General features: G+C 45.6%; 1 protein-coding gene and 1 non-coding gene across 4 annotated transcripts in view; both read right to left on the reverse strand.

Annotated features, from left to right (window-relative positions):
• Window positions 1-19,793, reverse strand: part of MINDY4 (MINDY lysine 48 deubiquitinase 4) — an 86,542-nt gene that overhangs the window by 1,929 nt on the left and 64,820 nt on the right. For 2 of the 3 annotated variants that reach the window (XM_053359747.1, XM_053359748.1), the window contains one exon: window positions 3,500-3,572. In XM_053359747.1, the coding sequence (XP_053215722.1) occupies window positions 3,500-3,572 (73 nt within the window). Of the gene's footprint in view, window positions 1-3,499; window positions 3,573-6,543; window positions 6,725-19,793 lie in introns of all 3 variants that reach the window. The other variant, XM_053359749.1, reaches the window with a different exon arrangement.
• On the reverse strand, window positions 4,737-4,809 carry TRNAQ-CUG (transfer RNA glutamine (anticodon CUG)). Its single transcript has one exon. It is a non-coding gene; the product is annotated as a tRNA-Gln (tRNA).

A 19,793-nucleotide genomic window follows, 5' to 3' on the forward strand; every position in this document is an offset into this window, starting at 1 on the left:
GGTTTTCCCAGTAGTGATGTATGGAAGTGAGAGCTGGACCATAAAGAAGGCTGATCGCCGAAGAACTGATGCTTTTGAATTACGGTGCTGGAGGAGACTCTTGAGAGCCCCATGGACTGCAAGAAGATCAAACCTCTCCATTCTGAAGGAAATCAGCCCTGAGTGCTCACTGGAAGGACAGATCCTGAAGCTGAGGCTCCAAGACTTTGGCCACCTTGTGAGAAGAGAAGACTCCCTGGAAAAGATCCTGATGTTGGGAAAGATTGAGGGCACAAGGAGAAGGGGACGACAGAGGATGAGATGGTTGGACAGTGTTCTCCAAGCTACAAGCATGAGTTTGACCAAACTGTGGAAGGCAGTGGAAGACAGGAGTGCCTGGCGTGCTCTGGTCCATAGGGTCACGAGTAGCTATTAGAAATAAAAGGAGTTATGCTTCACAGCTAGCTTCCGCGTTATTTATACTCTGCACGAGTCTGGTGCTCACAATACACAGTTGTGCGTCCAGTGCACTTCCAGAATTGGAAGGTCTCTGAGGGTGCTCCAGTCGCGTTGCCCAGTCGGGGCAGAACCAGTTGTTGAGCCCAGTCGCTGACATTGGTTGAAAGGCGTACTGACAGATGGGAGTTGCAGTCTGACAACCTCTGGAGGGTACCAGGCTCTGGGGAGGCTGACCCAGGATAGGTCTGTCAGTACAGCATGAGACTCTTAGCCCCACATTGAGCAAAAGAGCATCACAGGGGGGTTGGACTAGAACCTTTGCATTCCAGAGATATGCATCCAAGCCAAGGGAATTCCAGGAGAGGCAGGCCTCAGGAGTTAACAAAATAAGACGGCTGCCTTAGAGATCACGGTGAGATCAAAGTTGCAGCCTACCCTTGGGCAGAGCTAACAGAAGTTATTTCCTCTTGCTGGAGACAGAAAACAACAGGAGGATCAGGAGTGTGATATGAGCCTCTCTCTATCCCTCTCCTTTTTATTCCTTGGGGCGATGGAATACATTGCGGCCACATAACATTCCAGGGGGAAAACTCAAGAAAGGCACATTCCTTTCGTCTCTCAGATCAGAACCAAGCTTCTCACACAGGTGACGGGAGTTGCAATGCAGTCTGAGGCTGGAAGCAGCACGAAGAAGGGGTGTGGGTTGTGTCTCCCAGATTTTCATTTCATATATGTCAGAGGAGGACGACAGGAGACACACCAGCAGAAGGGTTTGCTCTTAGGGATTTGCAACACATTAAAAAACATAGGGTATCCCAAATCCACTGAAATCATTGAGCCTAGTCAGGCCTACTAAATTAGTCAAAAGGGACGCGGGTGGCGCTGTGGGTTAAACCACAGAGACTAGGACTTGCCGATCAGAAGGTCGGCGGTTCGAATCCCCGCGACGGGGTGAGCTCCCATTGCTCGCTCCCTGCTCCTGCCAACCTTAGTCATGCTGGCCCCATGACCCAGAAGCTGTACACCGGCTCCCTCGGCCAGTAAAGCGAGATGAGCACCGCAACCCCAGAGTCGGTCACAACTGGACCTAATGGTCAGGGGTCCCTTTACTAAATTAGTCACACATCAGAGTAAGACTAGCATGGAATGCCACCCATAAAATGACAACATCACACCATTTATGAATTCGCACAAAATAACAAAAATTTTTGTTAATCCTCCATGGGTAAGGTAAAGGTAAAGGGACCCCTGACCGTTAGGTCCAGTCGCGAACAACTCTGGGGTTGCGGCACCCATCTTGCTTTACTGGCCAAGGGAGCCGGCGTACAGCTTCCGGATCATGTGGCCAGCATGACTAAGCCACTTCTGGTGAACCACAGCAGTGCATGGAAATGCCCTTTATCTTCCCGCCTGAGTGGTACCTATTTATCTACTTGCACTTTGTGCTTTCGAACTGCTAGGTTGGCAGGAGCAGGGACCGAGCAACGGGAGCTCACCCCATTGAGGGGATTCGAACCGCCAACCTTCTGATCGGCAAGTCCTAGGCTCTGTGGTTTAACCCACAGCACCACCCGCATCCCAATCCTCCATGGGAGGAGCATGCAAAACATTCATTGCACGAGGATTCCCCCATTGCCATCAGATCCGTGCTGGAGGAAAAACAGTGCCTGTTGAATTTCTGGCTGTCATGCAACTGTTAAAAGCACAGGAGCCCTGCCAAGAGAAAAATAGTCTCTTGTAGAGGAGTGGAGAGAGTTGGTGTGTTGTCTGCACATGAACTGTGAAGGCTGAATATTTGAATATTTGGGTAACATATCAGATAAGTTTTTGGATGTTCTGAAGAGGAACCCCAATTGGCTGCTGGTAGCATTAAATGTAAAGGTAAAGGTAAAGAGACCCATGACCATTAGGTCCAGTCGTGGCCGACTCTGGGGTTGTGGTACTCATCTTGCTTTACTGGCCAAGGGAGCCGGCGTACAGCTTCCAGGTCATGTGCCCAGCATGACTAAGCCGCTTCTGGCAAACCAGAGCAGCGCACAGAAACGCCGTTTACCTTCCCGCCAGAGCGGTACCTATTTATCTACTTGCACTTTGACATGCTTTTAAACTCCTAGGTTGGCAGGAGCAGGGACCGAGCAACGGGAGCTCACCCCGCCGCGGGGATTTGAACCACCAACCTTCTGATCAGCAAGCCCTAGGCTCTGTGGTTTAACCCACAGCGCCACCCGCATCCCTCTGGTCACATTATCTCTGGCCAAACAAGTTAGCCAGGTTTTTGAAGCATTTAAAAACCCCTTGAATCTGTTTGAACATAGATTACAGCAGGACAAAGATAAAGACATAAACGAAAGTGTGTGTTTGCAGATGACAGTTATTTTATCTAACCTTCTGAATATCCACCACCTGGAAATTACAAAAGTGTAAAGAAAAGAGAGTCTAAGGGAGGAAGAGGACAATCAGGCAGGTGTATTAGCAACAAAACAGGTTGCGATGTTTGAACAAAGGCTTTAATGGCAGCTGAAAAGACTCCTCACATTCTCTGAAAATTGCACATAGGCTGCAGATAACGCCTTTTGCTAAGCAGTGTGCAATTTAGCAGGCATTGTTGGGAGACGTAGAACGAAGAGCTGGCACCTGCATTTTCAGCCTGCAAGGCTTCCCAACTACCATCTGACTATGAAGTCCTACCAAAGGGACTAATTGTCTGCAAGCACGTATCTGGCACTGAAGACATGCAACGCGCTTGAAAAAATATGAACACAACAAAATAATTCTGGTAAGTGGAAGAGAAGATGATTAAGAAGAGTTTGGACTTGATACCCTGCCTTTCACTCCCCTTAAGGAGTCTCAAAGCGGCCAACAATCTCCTTTCCCTTCCTCCCCCACAACAAACACTGTGTGGGGTTGAGAGACTTCAGAGAAGTGTGACTAGCCCAAGGTCACCCAGCAGCTGCATGTGGAGGAGCGGGGAAGCGAACCCGGTGCACCAGATTACAAATCTACCACTCTTAATCACTACACCACGTTGTCTCTTCCTTCCCTAATGATGGATTTCACCTACTTGGTCCGAATGCAGTGTTCCAGCGGAGGGATGAGGTCATTATCTTTTCCTTCGATGTAAGGCTGTGAGGTATCTACAGGGAACAAATGAGGCATCCATTAATGTTGCATGTGAGTGGATCAAGCATACTTAACGGCTGCACGATTACTTTGTTATATTGTGTTTGGAGACCTGTGCAGAAAAAAGTCTTTTGCTTCACAGCAAAATTTCTTTAGGCCCAGTGTTTTGGTCAAGACCACACCCAGTCTTAACCTGAGGAAAGGCTGACCCAAATCATCCTTCAGTCTCATCTATGTTTTACTTAGGCTGCTGATTTTTTTAGTTGCATCCTTGCCCATGCACAAGGACATGGGCAAATTTATCGCTTTCTTGTTTCTATTTCCATTAGAATAATGCACATTTTCCTGGTGGTGCTATGGGGCCTCTTAAACTTGACTCAGCTTAGGGTTCCAGCATGTCTTTTTTGGGAGGCATAATTTTTATTAATTTTCTGTTTTACAATTCGGAATATTCATTTAAACAACCTTAAAATGTCAGTGACTTCCCTTCTTCTCTTTCCATGGTTCATTTTGCAGATCATAAATCCCTGCATATTTTACATAAACAAAACCATTCAGTATTCCATTATTCCATCCATCAAAACTTTTTTACACTGTTGAATTTATCTAATGCTGCCAATGTTTTCAAGTGTACACAATTCCGCCCCCCATATATTCAATAAACATTTTCCAATCTTTTTTAAACGTTATGTTCTTCTTGTTTTCTTATTCTGTATGTTAGGTCCGCAAGCTGTGCATATTCCATCAGCTTAAGTAGCCATTCTTCTTTAGTTGGGACCTTGCTCATTTTCCATTTTGGGGCTAACAAAACACGGGGCGCAGTAGTGGCATACATAAATAACCTTTTTTTGACACCTGGGAATTTCCATCTGAATTATCCCCAACAAAAAGAACTCTGATTGTTGTTTTTTTGAAAAAATACTTGGTTCCAGCATGTCTGAATCTGGCCCTGTTGCTGTATTCTAAACGAAATTTCCCCCTTCCTGTCTTCGGGCTGGAGAAATGTGATTGTCCCTTTGACAGAGGAACTGGGTGTAGAAAAAGCAGGGGTGGGATTCACCAGCCCTCCGCAGGACACGGGCCTTGGGGGCAACATTTTTGGGGCGCCTTTGTTGAGCGTAACCAGAGGCAAAAGCGAGCAGAGCAGCAACTGCGACCCCTGAAATGCAGGCATCTTTCGCCCAACATGGGACTTGAACCCATAACCCTATGATTCAGAGTCTTATGCTCTACTGACTGAGCTAGCAAGGCAGAGGTTTCTAGACATAAACCTCTCTCCATCACCCAGGCAAGCAAGAGGCAGTTTCGGAATTCAAAGACTTATCCCAGCCAGGCAAAAGCATTCTGTCTCTATAAAACCCTTCTCTCTTTTTCCAGGTGGAGCTTTAACTTCCTTGGTCAGTTTTCCTGAAAGTGCTGTAGCCCAACATTTTGGGGACATATGCAAATGTTAATAATAATAATAATAATAATAATAATAATAATAATAATAATAATAATAATAATTTTTATTTATACCCCACCCTCCCCAGCCAAGACCGGGCTCAGGGTGGTTAACACCAGGTATAAAAACAATTGATTAAAATACAACTTAAAGATTCCCCATGCTAAATGTTGTGCAAAGGGTTCGTGGGGGTTTTTATCAGGTTCATGGGTGGAAGGGAAGGGTTAAGCATCCCCTCCCTGTGTGCTTGCAGTACGGAAAAGTATCGCACCCTCCGGCCAGGCAGGGAACTGGGACTTTTTAAAATAAAAGCCAGACAGTTCTGCCAGCCACAAAACTGAAGCACCATCTATTTGGGCCCTAAATTCGGGCCACTTCTGGCAATATGATAAAGGGAGAAAGAGGCAGGCAGGGCGCAGCCCTGGGGGGGGGGGTCAAATGCTTTTGGAAACCAGAAGGGAGGTGGGGGGAGAATTTCAGAGCTCAGCACCAAATTCCACTCCCCTGCGGCTTCGTTTTCCCGTGAGCTGAACGACAGCTCTCTGTTTCATAACACCCACTGCCTCGCTTCCTTGCTGTTCCTCTATGAATAGCAGCCCACAGCGCTGGAGCTATTGGCAGCCGGGGTTGCCAGGATGGTTAGACGTGTGGGTGCATTTGGAATGAAAGCAAAGAGTTTTCCTCCGTTCAAACTGCAACGTGACAATACGCCGAAGAACAAGGAAAGGGCTGGAAAAGTTTGAGCCTTGCAGGTACCATGGCAGCAGGCTGGGGTGAAAAATGTAAAAAAAGCCAGAGTTATGAAGGCGTCTAAAGTGAAACTTAGTACATGAACCACAGCTGCAGGAAGTCAACAGGAAGCAGCTTTTCTCAAGCTACGGACTACAATTCCCATCATCCATGACCACTGGGCTGGGGATGATGGGAGTTGTAGTCAACCACATGCAGGGACCCAAAGTTTAAGGAGTCTGGGATGGTAAACAAGGAGAGTTGATGGATGCCACAGTGAAATTGCATCTGTTTTGAATGGTTATCCAGAAATAGGATTTTGCAAATTTCAAGACAGTGAGACTGAGCAATGCAATCTGGGAAGACTTTAAGCTAGGGGTTGCCAACTGTTTTTCCAATAGCCCCAGCTGCTGTGCTTGTAGCAGCAGGTTGGTGTGCAAGAATTAAGCAGGTGAGGCTCATTCCACAATTTCACCTGCTTTTTGTGCGAACTGGGATGATGTAAGGGAGCGAGTCCTTCAAACCAGAAATGAAGACCAGGATCAAATCATGCTTTGAAAAGTTGTCTTAAACCATAGTTTGCTGGCTCAAATGTAAAAGCAAACTGTGGTTTGATAAAACTTATTCAGCTGGGCATGCCAAGAGAGAAGAGAAGGGGAGGAATGGAGCTCACAGAACTTGTCCTTGCCTTCCAAAACATGGTGTGGAAAATCAGGGATGAGACGTCTGAAGGCACCCTAAGTCTCTTCATGAAATGCACGATTAAAAATCACACGCCCACCCCAGTTTCAATCTTTTGTTTGTCTCCCTACCGACGGTTAGACGGATCTCGTCTTGCTGATTGGCTAAGCCGTCGTAGTAATAGAGGTCAAACCGCCTCTCGGTTTTCCAGTCCGTGAGCAGATCCTTCCGCAAGCAGAAGAGCACGCTGAAATGGCTTTCGCTGCACACAACCCAGATTGGGAACTTGGGGGTCTTCAGGTAACAGCCAACCTGAGCAAAGGAGAGGAAAAAAAGTGTACACATTTAGGACAAGGTTATATTTTCACAACTGGATAATGCCCAAAGGCTCTTTCGATCTTATTTTCTCAGTGGAAGACCATAAGCATTTTAAGTAGTGTGAGGAAAGTCCCTTCAAATGTCATTTCTGTTTCCTAGCAAAAATCACAACCATAATAATTTATTTATGCCACTCATCTGACTGCATTGCCCCAGCCACTCTGGGTGGCTTCCAGCAAATTATTTCGCCAGGTGAGAACGTTCCTCTTCAACCAGACTTTTGGCTGATTGATACTCTACAGCTTTTTAAATGTGTCTGTGGGAAGGAGGGGGTAATTGTTTTGCTGTTTTGTTTTACTTATTTACTGGTTTTTATCCTGTATTTTATTCCGTGAAGTGCCCTGAGATCTTATGATGAAGGGCAGTTTATAAATCTAATAAAAAAAAAAACCACAAAAAACATCACACGTTAAAAACTCCCCTAAACAGGGCTGCCTTTAGATGTCTTCTAAAAGTCAGATAGTTGTTTATTTCCTTGACATCTGATGGGAGGGCGTTCCACAGGGCCGGCGCCACCACCGAGAAGGCCCTCTGTCTGGTTCCCTGTAACCTCACTTCTTGCAATGAGGGAACCGCCAGAAGGCCCTTGGAGCTGGATCTCAGTGTCCAGGCTGAACGATGGGGGTGGAGACGCTCCTTCAGGTATACAGGACCGAGGCCGTTTAGGGCTTTAAAGGTTAGAACCAACACTTTCAATTGAGCTTGGAAATGTAGCAGCTTAATTCCATACTGCTGATGTGACATTTGAAAGCCTAGGCGTTGTTGGAAAGGCCAGTTGGCAGCTCCTTGAGTGAGAAGGACCCGTGTTGTGAACAACAACAGAAGAGCCCTGCTGAATCTGGCCAAAGACCTATCTAATCCATCATTGTGTTCTCCCATCCTAAGCTCTTGCGATTCCTAGCAGCTGAACACCACCACCTGTCTGACCCAAAGGGAAAGGTGTGTGAACATTTGATCATATGTGGTGGAATTGTAAGGTGGTAAAAAGATTTTGGGAAATGATATGTAATGAGTTGAAAAAAATGTTTAAAATAACCTTTGTTTAAAAGCCTGAAGCCTTCCTTTTAGGAATTCTAAGTGCCGAAATCCCAAAGGAACAGAAAAGACTATTTATGTATGTGGTCACGGCTGCACGAATGTTATTGGCCCAGAGATGGTAACAAGATAAACTCCCTACCAGAGAAGAATGACAGATCAAGTGGCTGGATTATGCTGAAATGGCTAAAATGACCGGAAGAGTCAGAAATAAGGAAGACCAAAATTTTAACAAGGAATGGGGAATTTTTAAAAGAACTTATCTTAAAGACCATTGTAAACAGTTAAAAGTAGGATAGGAATATCACTTGTAGTTTAAGGTTAATTCTAAACATAATGGAAGAGGTAAAGGGCTTGGGTTATCATAAAAGATGCAGGAGGAAGTTTCTTGCTCAATATCTAAAGGGAATTGCCGATGATACGAATGAAGCCAAACTGAGATATCTATTAAATGATGATGACCCCCTAAGATCACTCATGGTTGCCAGATTCTTGATCAGCGTTCTATCCCTAAAGAAGAGAAACGGACTCCTGTGCGGCTCGGATAATCCCTCTAAACTATGATCTATGTTTTAGGATGTAATTAGGTGATATCACCATTGATGTCTTCTACTAATTTATGAGTAGAGGGCGATGTTTATGTTACAAATTTATTGTAATGTATGATGTTGGTCTGTTGTTTTTGTTTTGCTTTGGTTCTTGTCTGTTTTTTGTAAGTTTTGGTGGTTTTAAATTTGGAGCTTTAAGTACATTATGGTGGTATGGGAAACTGTTGTGTGATGGGCCAATGGCCGTAATAAAGTTCAATACAATAGATGCAGGAGGAATTGATTAACAATAGGACCCACAAACTCCAGGAGATTCCTTGGAATTTTGTTTTTATGATTTATGCTTGAAATATCTCTGCCAAATTTTAAGTTGAAAAACCAAATAAATAATTTTTTTAAAAAGAAAAGAAAAAGTGGTGAACATGCAGGTTATAACAGTGTTGGGAATAATAAAAAATATTTTAAAAGAAGAAGAAGAAGTGAGTGGTAGGAGCAGATTCAGAGGGGCTCTTGTCTGTGAGCCCCTTAATGGGTCACCATCAAATGCCCAGTGCTGCGGACCTTGATGCCAGTTCTGAATGGAACAACCGCTTTCCAAACCCTGTGTCACTATAGGGCCACCTGACCTGCTTTCTTTTCGACTGAACAATTAGATAACCCTATTTCCACCCCCTCATTGGGGGAAATAAACCATTCTCCACCTCATTACTTTGATAATGACTATTTTTAAAGCCATTGTTCCAGACAATGGTTTGTTTGTTTGTTTCTTGGCCAAATTTTTGATTTGCGGACAGAGGCCCGCAGTTATAAATACGCCGTCAGAATTAAACAAAGAGAGAGAGAGAGAGAGAGAGAGAGAGAGAGAGAGAGAGAGCAAAAGGTAAATTTCAAATGGGGGAAAGATAATATCGCAAGGATTTCCTTTCGAATGCATGCATATGGAAGCGTTTTGGAAAGCAAACAAGCCGTTCAGCTCTTTCCCACTCCAGAAGAAACAAATTCTCAAGAATGCTGTTTGATGTGAAATGAGAAACACATTGAAACATTTCTCCAGAGCGAAACCGCAAATGCCGCTCAATTAAAAGATTTTCAAACTTTCTAGCTTCAAGGAACCTTTTCCACATCTATTTGCTCTTTAAAAACGAACGACAAAAAACCCCTCCATGACCAACACAGAATGCCTGTAACTTGCATAGCAGGGACAGAAAGCAAGGCTGGAGCTACCGGTAGATTTTTGGGTGGTTTGCAGAACATTGTAAAAATCTCTGACTCTCCACAGTTTAACAAGAACAAAGAAGAAGAAGAAGAAGAAGAAGAAGAAGAAGAAGAAGAAGAAGAAGAAGAAGACGACTCTATCTGCCTCACCTCCTCAAAGACCTCTGGATGCATTTGCCCAGAGTCTGGCTGGCCCCTCTCCTATGCCTGCAAATTTCATTCACTTTTGTAAAAATGGGATGGAAAGTTATATCCAAATAATGAGTCCAATTGGGAAAACACAGAGCAGCTCTGAAACAGATCAGGTTGCTTTGCAAAGCTACAGATATAGATGCATGTCACATCTTGTGGCTGGTGCCTATCCATAGCCTATCAAAGTTAAACTGTGGATAGCCAGCTTTGAAAAAGCTATAGTTGTGCAGAGATGAACGAGGTATCAGATCAGAGCGCAGAAAAAAAACCTTTCACCTCTTTTGATTGGTTCCAAGACATTCCCAGCAATCCACTGTTGTGGGGAAAATGGTGGGTCCAATATGATCAGAATAACTGCATACCTCACTGCCCTTCTGACCAATGGAACTCTTGCTTTAAGTCTGAGGAGTCGTTTTCATTTTTTTGTGGGAAATGTCAACCTCTTTTACAATGGGGCCTCTTCAAAGGCATAGCAATTGCCAGCTCCCCAGGAGGAGTTCATGCCTGTTTGACTTCATTCCATGCTTCCGGGATGGTGAATCAATTCCTCTCAACAAGGTGACCCTGGTCACTTTGAGCACAAAAGTTCTTAACACCCAAAGGCATTTTGCCCCTTGGTCACAGCTGAGAGGCAGAATTTGTCCTTCAGGGGTGATGGGAATGAAGCCCAGACTGCTTCTCTGCCTTCAATGCTTGCAACATCCCAAAATGCAAATACATAGCTGTCAACTTTCAGGTTTGAAAATAAGGGATCAGCAGGCTCACCTGTCCCAGTCTACGGGATATCTAACAATCTGGGATAGCAGCAGGAAGCAGCGGGAAACAGCGCTGAAATAAGGGAATTTCCAGCAAAAAAAGAGAAGGTTGACAGCTATGCAAATAGTGGGGAATCAGGCTATTGCCATGTTTTGCAAGATAAAAGGAAGGCACTACAGCAAACAAGGTGTCCCAACAAATTGCCAAGGAGGTTACATTGAATAGAGCAGAGAAGGGAGCTAATAATAAAAGCAATAATTTATTTCGTTTATGAATCATATCCTATGAAACATCTCAAAGCAATTTAGCATCAAAAACACACATAACATGATTTCATATATAAGAACAATTTCAATACAGATTACAGGCTGGGTTAAAAAAACAACAACACCACCTCTGTTTGAAAGGCCTGTTGAAAAAGGATAGGTTTTGATAGGTGCTGAAAAGACGAAATGCATGCCTGAAGCAAGATGGGAGGGAGTTGCAAGTATTTGACATCAACACAGACCTTTTCCCTGCATCTGCAAAGCATTTCACACTGATTATCTCAGAATGCCTTTGGTACAAGAAACAGAAGCGACCTGGGTTTTTTCGGAAACCTTTTTCTTTGATGGTTCTCTTTTCCTTTTCTTTTATCCCACCTCCCTAGTGGGATAAAAGAACTCCATCGTTCTTTATGACATCCCCACCCCTGTACACATGAACCACAATGCCCTGGAAGGATGCCAGGTCCGGGGTGTTGTGGAGGATGCAAAATGGCATCCAGACGAACACCACAGGAGCTGTCCCTGTCCCTTGCAGGGACAGCACAAAACGCAGTCAAACAAGGCCATGGAACACTTTCAAGTTTGATGGCCTCCTTCCCTCCTGACGGCCACATACAGGTGTTGGATGGAGCCAAAGGTCAAAGTGTGTGGTGCAGGATGAAAGGGCAGGCTCTCAGCTTCCACACCGGCTATGCAGCCTCTGCTGAAATGCCACTGGCGAAGGTAAAGGTAAAGGGACCCCTGACCATTAGATCCAGTCATGGCCGACTGGGGTTACGGCACTCATCACACTTTATTGGCCAAGGGAGACGGCGTACAGCTTCTGGGTCATGTGGCCAGCATGACTAAGCCGCTTCTGGCGAACCAGAGCAGCACATGGAAACGCCATTTATCTACTTACACTTTGACATGCTTTCAAACTGCTAGATTGGCAGGAGCAGGACCGAGCAACAGGAGCTCACCCTGTCGCAGGGATTCGAACCGCCGACCTTCTGATTGGCAAGTCCGAGGCTCTGTGGTTTAACCCACAGCGCCACCCGTGAAGGACAACCTGTTAAATTCCAAGGCAACCTGTTTCACGGCTGAACAGCTGTTAGGTCTCTCCTAATGTTCAGGTGAAATACGCTTTCTTGCCATTTCCATCCCACTAGCTCTAGCCCTCTGGGGCAACAGAGAACATGTCTTCTCCATATTCTACCTTGACAGATACTGGAATACACGTGCCACACCGACTGTTAACCTTCCCACTTCCCAGGCTGAACATATCTAGTTTTTTCAACTGGTCTTCACAGGAAATGGCTTCCAGAGCTTTCTCCATCATGGTTGCCTTCTTGTGGATGAAGCCCTAGTTTGTCAATGTCCATCCTAAACTGTGTCACCCCAAATTGTACTCCAGATTTGGCCTGACTGGCACAGATCAGCACAAAACTTTATTACCGAGTTCCCTTGGGTGAGCTCAGCAAAGCAGGGCCCTGAGTCAACTAAGCTAAGCACTTTGTTTCTTATTTATATTTTCAAAATACAAAAATGATTATTACAAATTCCACAGTGTCATGAACTATCAAGATAATGCAGTCATATAATTTCCACCGTGGTCGATTACAAATTGGGGAAAAGGGTAACAGTGCATTGTTCCTTTTTAAAGTATAGTTTGATTGGAAGTTACCGTATTTTTCCGTCTATAAGATGCCCCCATGTATAAGACGCCCCCTTTTTTTAGGCACTCAGATTTATGAAAATGGGGGGAGGTGTCCTCGTGTATAAGATGCCCCCTAATTTTTGACATTATTTTTTAGGGAAAAAACCCTAGTCTTATACACGGAAAAATACGGTAGTTGTTAACGCATAGCCAAATGCTGGCCTTTTATCATACGACAAGGAAATCTATACACAATCATTTTTCTCCCATTCCCAACATAACAATAACTCTCTTCAAAAAAAGTCCATTCTACTTGAGCAAATGCCTTTTGTGTATCAATATCTAAGCACTAGTCTTGATCTATCATTATCTCTTACACTGTGATTGTCACATTACTTTACCAGATAATCTTCTATACCAGGGTTTCCCAAACTTGCGATAATCATGTACGACTTCCGGGAGTTTAGCCTTCGCCTTCTCAGGTGAAGATAATTTGGTTTTAAGAATAATATTTTTTCTATGATAAATTAAAATTAAAAATTAGGCCACATACCCTTTGAAACCCTTTTATATACCTCAGCAGGGAGGAGTACCACACTTTGGGGGGGGGGGAACTGTTCTATACAAAGCCACCTTCCCCCTTAATAATATGTTTAGGTGACAGACAACATGGTGACCCAACATTTTATAATACAGAGATATTGGTCTGAATAGTCCAATCTACAAGAGATACCCTCTCTTGTTTTAATATAATGGTTCTCTCAGGAGCTGAATCCCGCCCCCCCCCCCAAGCAGTCATTCATACCCAATGTTACTTTGGATGACAAGATAATATTCACAGGAAAAGCCAACTGGGCCTGAAGCCATATTTTAACATACTGCTCAGACTTGTCTTATAATTTCTTTTACATCTTTAACTCTGATAAGAGTTTCCAAGAAGCTAAATCGTCACCATCCAATCAATCAAAATGCATTTTCTTCTCTGCTGTTGAAACCACATTCTGATTGGATGTAGTCCGCAAAATCTATCACCTGCAAACATCTCTCCCTTTTACCACTTCTTTCCGGCCATGACAATTCCATACGACTTGCTCACCCCCAAAACAAAATTACACCTTTACTGCCCGTCATTCGAACGTGTGGTAAACCAGTCTCCCAATAACAGATTCCCATCAATTCAAACTCCCAAACTCAATCCTTGCCGAGTTCATTAATTCAACAGCCTCGGCTCCATTTACAGTCAATCAAAAGCTCCAGGTCAGTTTCTTGACATCAAATGTCCAACTCAGCTCTATAAATAATGTTTCCAGCACCACTCCTTGGCTTGAACAAGGGTTCCCAGCACAGTTTATTGAAAGATGTTCCCATCACAGTCCATTTATCAGATTCCCAACAAGGCTAAAATCAAGTACCATATTTTTTGCTCTATAGGACGCACTTTTTCCCCTCCAAAAATTAAGGGGAAATGTGTGTGCATCCTATGGAGTGAATGCAGGCTCCTTGGCTTCAGCAATAGCAATGCGAAGCCTCCGAAGTGCAGAGTGAACGCTCCCTCCGCACTCCGGAGGCTTCACGTTGCTTTCGCTGAAGCCTGGAGAGCGAGAGGCGTCGGTGCGCACCGACCCCTCTCGCTCTCCAGGCTTCAGGGATAGCCGCACGCAGCCCCTCCGGCAGGGAGAGGCTGCAGGCAGCTATGGCTTCTTTAGCCCCGCACAGCCTCTCCCGGCTGGAGAGGCTGCGCGCAGCTAAAGAGGAAGCCAAGACAGCGAGCAGGATCCATCCCACTCGCTGTCTTGGCTTGTGCCATGGCCATGTGCAACCCCTCCGGTAGGGAGAGGTTGCGTGCAGCCTGTACGCTGCTCTTTGGGGCTGGGGGGGGAATAAGATTTTTTTTCTTGATTTCCCCCTCTAAAAACTAGGTGTGGCCTATGGTCCGGTGCGCCTTATGGAGCGAAAAATACGGTACTTGCTCCCTATTCTCTTTGAAACGAAACACGTGGTGCATCTTGTCTATGGGACCAGTTGCTCTATTTGTGTCTACCACCCCCCAGTGGCTCCGCTTTGGGCAAGGACCACAGCTCACTTGTAGAACACAAAGTTTTCATGCGAAATCTCCTAGCATCAATCCCTGGCATCTCCAAGTCTGGGAAAGAGATGCCCGACATTCTTGAGAGACCGTACCAGCCAGCGTTGGCAATATTGCAGTCGATGAACCTGTTTTTCTCCCCCTCTTATAATACCAATACTCAAGAGACCTCCTATGAAGATTCAGAACAGACAAAAGCACACAACGCATAAAGGACGGAACTCACTATCTCAAGATGTAATGATGGACTACAATTTGGTTGGCCTTAGAAGAGCACTGGATAAATTCATAAAGATGGATTCATGGAGTATAATGTCTACTTGCCATGACGACTAAGTTCTACTTCTGCTGCTGGAGGCACTGGGAACTGCGAATCTGCTGGGAATCGTGGATGGGGAGAGGCCTGTTAAGCTCAAGTCCTGTGTCCTGTGTGTGTGGGCTTCCCAGGGCCATCTGGTTAAAGGTAAAGGTAAAGGGACCCCTGACCATTAGGTCCAGTCGTGACCGACTCTGGGGTTGCAGCGCTCATCTCGCTTTATTGGCCGAGGGAGCTGGCATACAGCTTCCGGCTCATGTGGCCAGCATGACTAAGCCGCTACTGGCGAACCAGAGCAGCGCACGGAAACGCCGTTTACCTTCCCGCCAGAGCGGTACCTATTTATCTACTTGCACTTTGATGTGCTTTCAAACTGCTAGGTTGGCAGGAGCAGGGACCTGAGCAACGGGAACTCACCCCATCACAGGGATTCGAACTGCTGACCTTCTGATTGGCAAGTCCTAGGCTCTGTGGTTTAACCCACAGCACCACCCGCATCCCTTCATCTGGTTAGCCACTGTAAAAACAGGATGCTGGGCTAGTTGCGCCATTACCGTACTAATTTAAAGAGCATAATCTGTCAAGGGTGCTTCCATGCCAAAGGAATGCACATGGCAGAAAGCTGTCTCTTTATTGTCAAAAATAGCACAGTCGCTTCTACAGCTCTGGAGACCTATACACACCAATCTAACAGCTAGTCAGTTATTCCCAGGTCTGTGCACTATGGAGCAGTTGCAGCAATAGAGGACACCCCCCCCCCCAGTTTATGTACCTTCGCCCAATGGGGCTGCATGCACACAAGGACTACGACTGTATGGAAGCTGCCTCTGCTCATCCCTCTTCAATCCGCTCCTGGTTCTGGGAGAGGGTGGTGCAGGAGAGAGTGGAGATGCACCTGGCCCTTCACCTGCCTGACCTGCCTCTTCCTCCAACCCATCCTGTGCTCCACCCTCCAGCTCTGAAGCTTCCCCCCAACATCCAGGTCTTGCCTCCTGGCTGGTACAGGTCCTCACAAATCACTGGGCCCCTCTCCCGAGTCAGACTCCAGCACCGCTTCCTTGCTGAACACCCACCAGTGTCTTGCCAGTCTCCGATATCATCCACCATTGGCATTAAATGAAATTACTTGTAGGGCTACTCGACAGCATCTTAAAAAGCAGAGATATCACCTTGCCAACAAAGGTCTGTATAGTTAAAGCTATGGTTTTCCCAGTAGTGATGTATGGAAGTGAGAGCTGGACCATAAAGAAGGCTGATCGCCGAAGAATTGATGCTTTTGAATTATGGTGCTGGAGGAGACTCTTGAGAGTCCCATGGACTGCAAGAAGATCAAACCTATCCATTCTGAAGGAAATCAGCCCTGAGTGCTCACTGGAAGGACAGATCCTGAAGCTGAGGCTCCACTATTTTGGCCACCTCATGAGAAGAGAAGACTCCCTGGAAAAGACCCTGATGTTGGGAAAGATGGAGGGCACAAGGAGAAGGGGACAACAGAGGACGAAGTGGTTGGACGGTGTTCTCGAAGCTACCAGCATGAGTTTGACCAAACTGCGGGAGGCAGTGGAAGACAGGAGTGCCTGGCGTGCTCTGGTCCATGGGGTCATGAAGAGTCGAACATGACTAAACGACTAAACAACAACAACAACAACTTGTAGGGCATCGCCAGCCCTGGAATTCTATTAATCCATAAACACACACACACACACTTGAGCAGAGTCCTGTTAGATCAGGCCTGTTCTCACAGCGGCCAAGTAGAGGTCCATGGAAAACTTGCAAACTGGACCTGAGCTTCCTCCAGGAGGCTGAAGGATTTGTCATTAATAGAATGCATTCTCATTTGGACAGGCCATGTCTGAAAATAAACATGAGGACCAGGCTGCTCTATGATCACTTGCAGATTTGAATAGGAATGGAGAACATGAAAGGCAATGAAGAGAGGAGAGAGGATGGAAAGAATCGAGAGGTTCAGAATAAATATAACAAGCTCAGATCTTGACAGGGAGGTCAATCAACTGTGTGATGCAGCAGCAAAAAATAGCTAATGCTACTCTCGGCTGCACCAACAGAAATAGAATGTCCCGATCAAGGGAAGTCATAAAAAAGGTAAAGGACCCCTGACAGTTAAGTCCAGTTGTGAACGACTTGGGTTGCAGCGCTCATCTTGCTTTACTGGCCGAGGGAGCTGGCATTTGTCTGCTTCCACAGACAGTTTTTCCGGGTCATGTGGCCAGCATGACTAAGCCACTTCTGGTGAAACCAGAGCAGCGCAGGGAAATGCCGTTTACCTTCCTGCTGGAGCGGTACCTATTTATCTACTTGCACTTTTTGACGTGCTTTCGAACTGCTAGGTTGGCAGGAGCAGGGACCGAACAATGGGAGATCACCCCATTGCAGGGATTCGAACCGCCGACCTCCCGATCGGCAAGCCCAAGGCTCAGTAGTTTACACCAGAGCACCCCGTGTCCCTAAGGGAAGTCATAGCACCGCTCTATTCTGCCTTGGTCAAACCATACCTGGAATACTGTGTCCAGTTCTGGGCACAGCAATTTAAGGATATTGACAGAGGAGGGCAACCAAGATGATAAAGGGTCTAGAAACCAAGCCTTATGAGGAATGGTTGAGGGAGTTTGGCATGATTAGCTTGGAAAAGAGGGGGCTGAGAGGAGATATGCGAGCCATCTTCAAATATCTCAAGGGCTGTCCTATGGAAGATGGAGCAAGCTTGATTTCTCCTGCTCCGGAGGCTAGGACCCGAACCAATGGATTCAAGTTACAAGACAGGAGATTCCAACAAAACCTCAAGAAGAACTTTCTGATAGTAAGAGCTGCTTGACAGTCATGCCGGGGATTGAACCTGCGACCTTCTGCATGCAAGGATGACAGATGCTCTATCACTGAGCTACAGCCTTTCCCCTGTTGACAAATAGCCCAACCGTGCTTGGAAACCCATAGGTTCCCCAGCCCTGCATTTATCCTTGAACACGTGTCTCTCTCCCTACTGCTCTTCCATTCCTGTTTTCAGTTACCGCGAGTTAATTCAGTGCTGACTGAGCCCATTTGCTGACATTTCGGGCAGAAGAATTAAGTGTGTGTGTGTGGTTGCAGAGGTTTGGGTTCAGCTTGGTTTCTGGTCATGCCAACTTGCTTAAAGGAGTATTACGATCCTCTCTCTTGTTTACACACCGGCGGTTGAGAGGAGACAGCACGCCCGCTCTCCCCCAGCCCGCTCTAGAACCGAGCCGAGGAAGAATTAAACCTACTAGAATTTCATTTGACTTTTGCTGCTTCCCTTGTGCGCCTGGAGACTTAATCATTCCAACACACAGTGGTGGGGCACATGTTCTCAATATATGTGTGTGTGTGTGTGTGTGTGTGTGTGTGTGTGTGTGTGTGTATCCAGCCTCTTTGCATCAGGAGTTTCACTTAAGGCAAAAAATGGGCATGCCCTTTTGCAGGGATTTCTGCAATTGATTAAGTCGCTCTCCAGGAGCCCAATTTCCCCCAGACGCCGTATGTTAATCAAATGCTAGAATCCCTTTAGAGTACAGGGCGAAATGTGGGATATTTACTTATTTATGGCTTGTATTACTTAGGCTTCTCAGATGCCTCGTGAACAAGCTCTCTGGGCATCACGCACGTCGGTGAGAAATGTGACCAATTAGACAGCGCTCTAAGCAAGATAAAATAAAAAGTGACAATAAACCTCAAGAATCCAGCACAGGCTGAAACCGACCAAAGTAAAACACAACAGAAATCACAGGAGCTAAAGGCAACCCCCCAAAAAGCAGGCATGGGAAGCAACAACCATACCAGACAGGGAGACAAGAGAAATCTAGGCCACCTTTGCACCAGTCTATGGAAGGTTTGGACCGGGTTGGCGTGTCGCTCGGCCCAATCCTGCCTGCCTCCCGTCAGAACAGAACTACTGCACAAAATGGTTGTTGACTGTACTCTTTTTCCAATTGGTGTGTTTCCCGTCACTTCCTGATGGAATCCTGGAACTTCCCAGACCACAAACATTTTGGTTTTCACTTTTTGGACCCACGTTTGCGTTTTCCAGGCAGCGACAACATAACATGGGGGAAGCTTTGGAGAACAACTAATACAGGGAAATGATCTGTGGATGGCCCAGTATGAATCTGCCATTGGTTCACCATTATTGCATCATGGACATTCCAGTCCAACGCAGGGCCTTTATGTTAGCCCGACTGAACGTTTCTCCCCCAGCTTTTGTCAAGGGGCAGATATCCAAAAATCCCCAGAAACAATAGAAATTGCAGATGTTCTTTGAATGCCCCAGACACAGTAGAACGTATCCTTTTCTATTTTTTTTAAAAGAATATTTATTAAATTTTCCAATTTTTTAAACAAACAAAAAAAAACAGAACAAACAAAAACATTAAAAAAAGATGTAGTTCATAAATCATACTTTTCAATAACAAATTTCTCAGACCTCCTCATACTTCTCCTCCTCGTATCCCAATTAAAGTTATTTGTTCAGCAAATCCTTCACTTACAGCATTACAGCTTATAATATTGCCTTATTTTTCAAACCTTTTCCCCCCACCTATATTCCTTTTTATCATTACAGCTAGAAACCACTCAATTTCAATCCAACACCATTTAACTTTCCTTAATTTTGCGTATCCTTTTCTACTGTCCATCGTACAACCAGCTACACAAACACATGCTATCCCCTCTTTTTGGGTAGTCTAACATCACGGCACAATGAAAATACCAGATTCTATCTGTCTGACATTAACCCGGAAGTAACTGCAAGGATAGGGACGTGGGTGGCGCTGTGGGTTAAACTACAGAGCCTAGGGCTTGCTGATCAGAAGGTCGGCGGTTTGAATCCCCACGACGGGGTGAGCTCCCGTTGCTCGGTCCCTATTCCTGCCAACCTAGCAGTGCGAAAACACGTCTGTCAGCGCTGCCCAAGGTCCCAGC

The sequence above is a fragment of the Podarcis raffonei genome, chromosome 12, assembly GCF_027172205.1.
Source record: "Podarcis raffonei isolate rPodRaf1 chromosome 12, rPodRaf1.pri, whole genome shotgun sequence".
Classification (NCBI taxonomy): domain Eukaryota; kingdom Metazoa; phylum Chordata; class Lepidosauria; order Squamata; family Lacertidae; genus Podarcis; species Podarcis raffonei.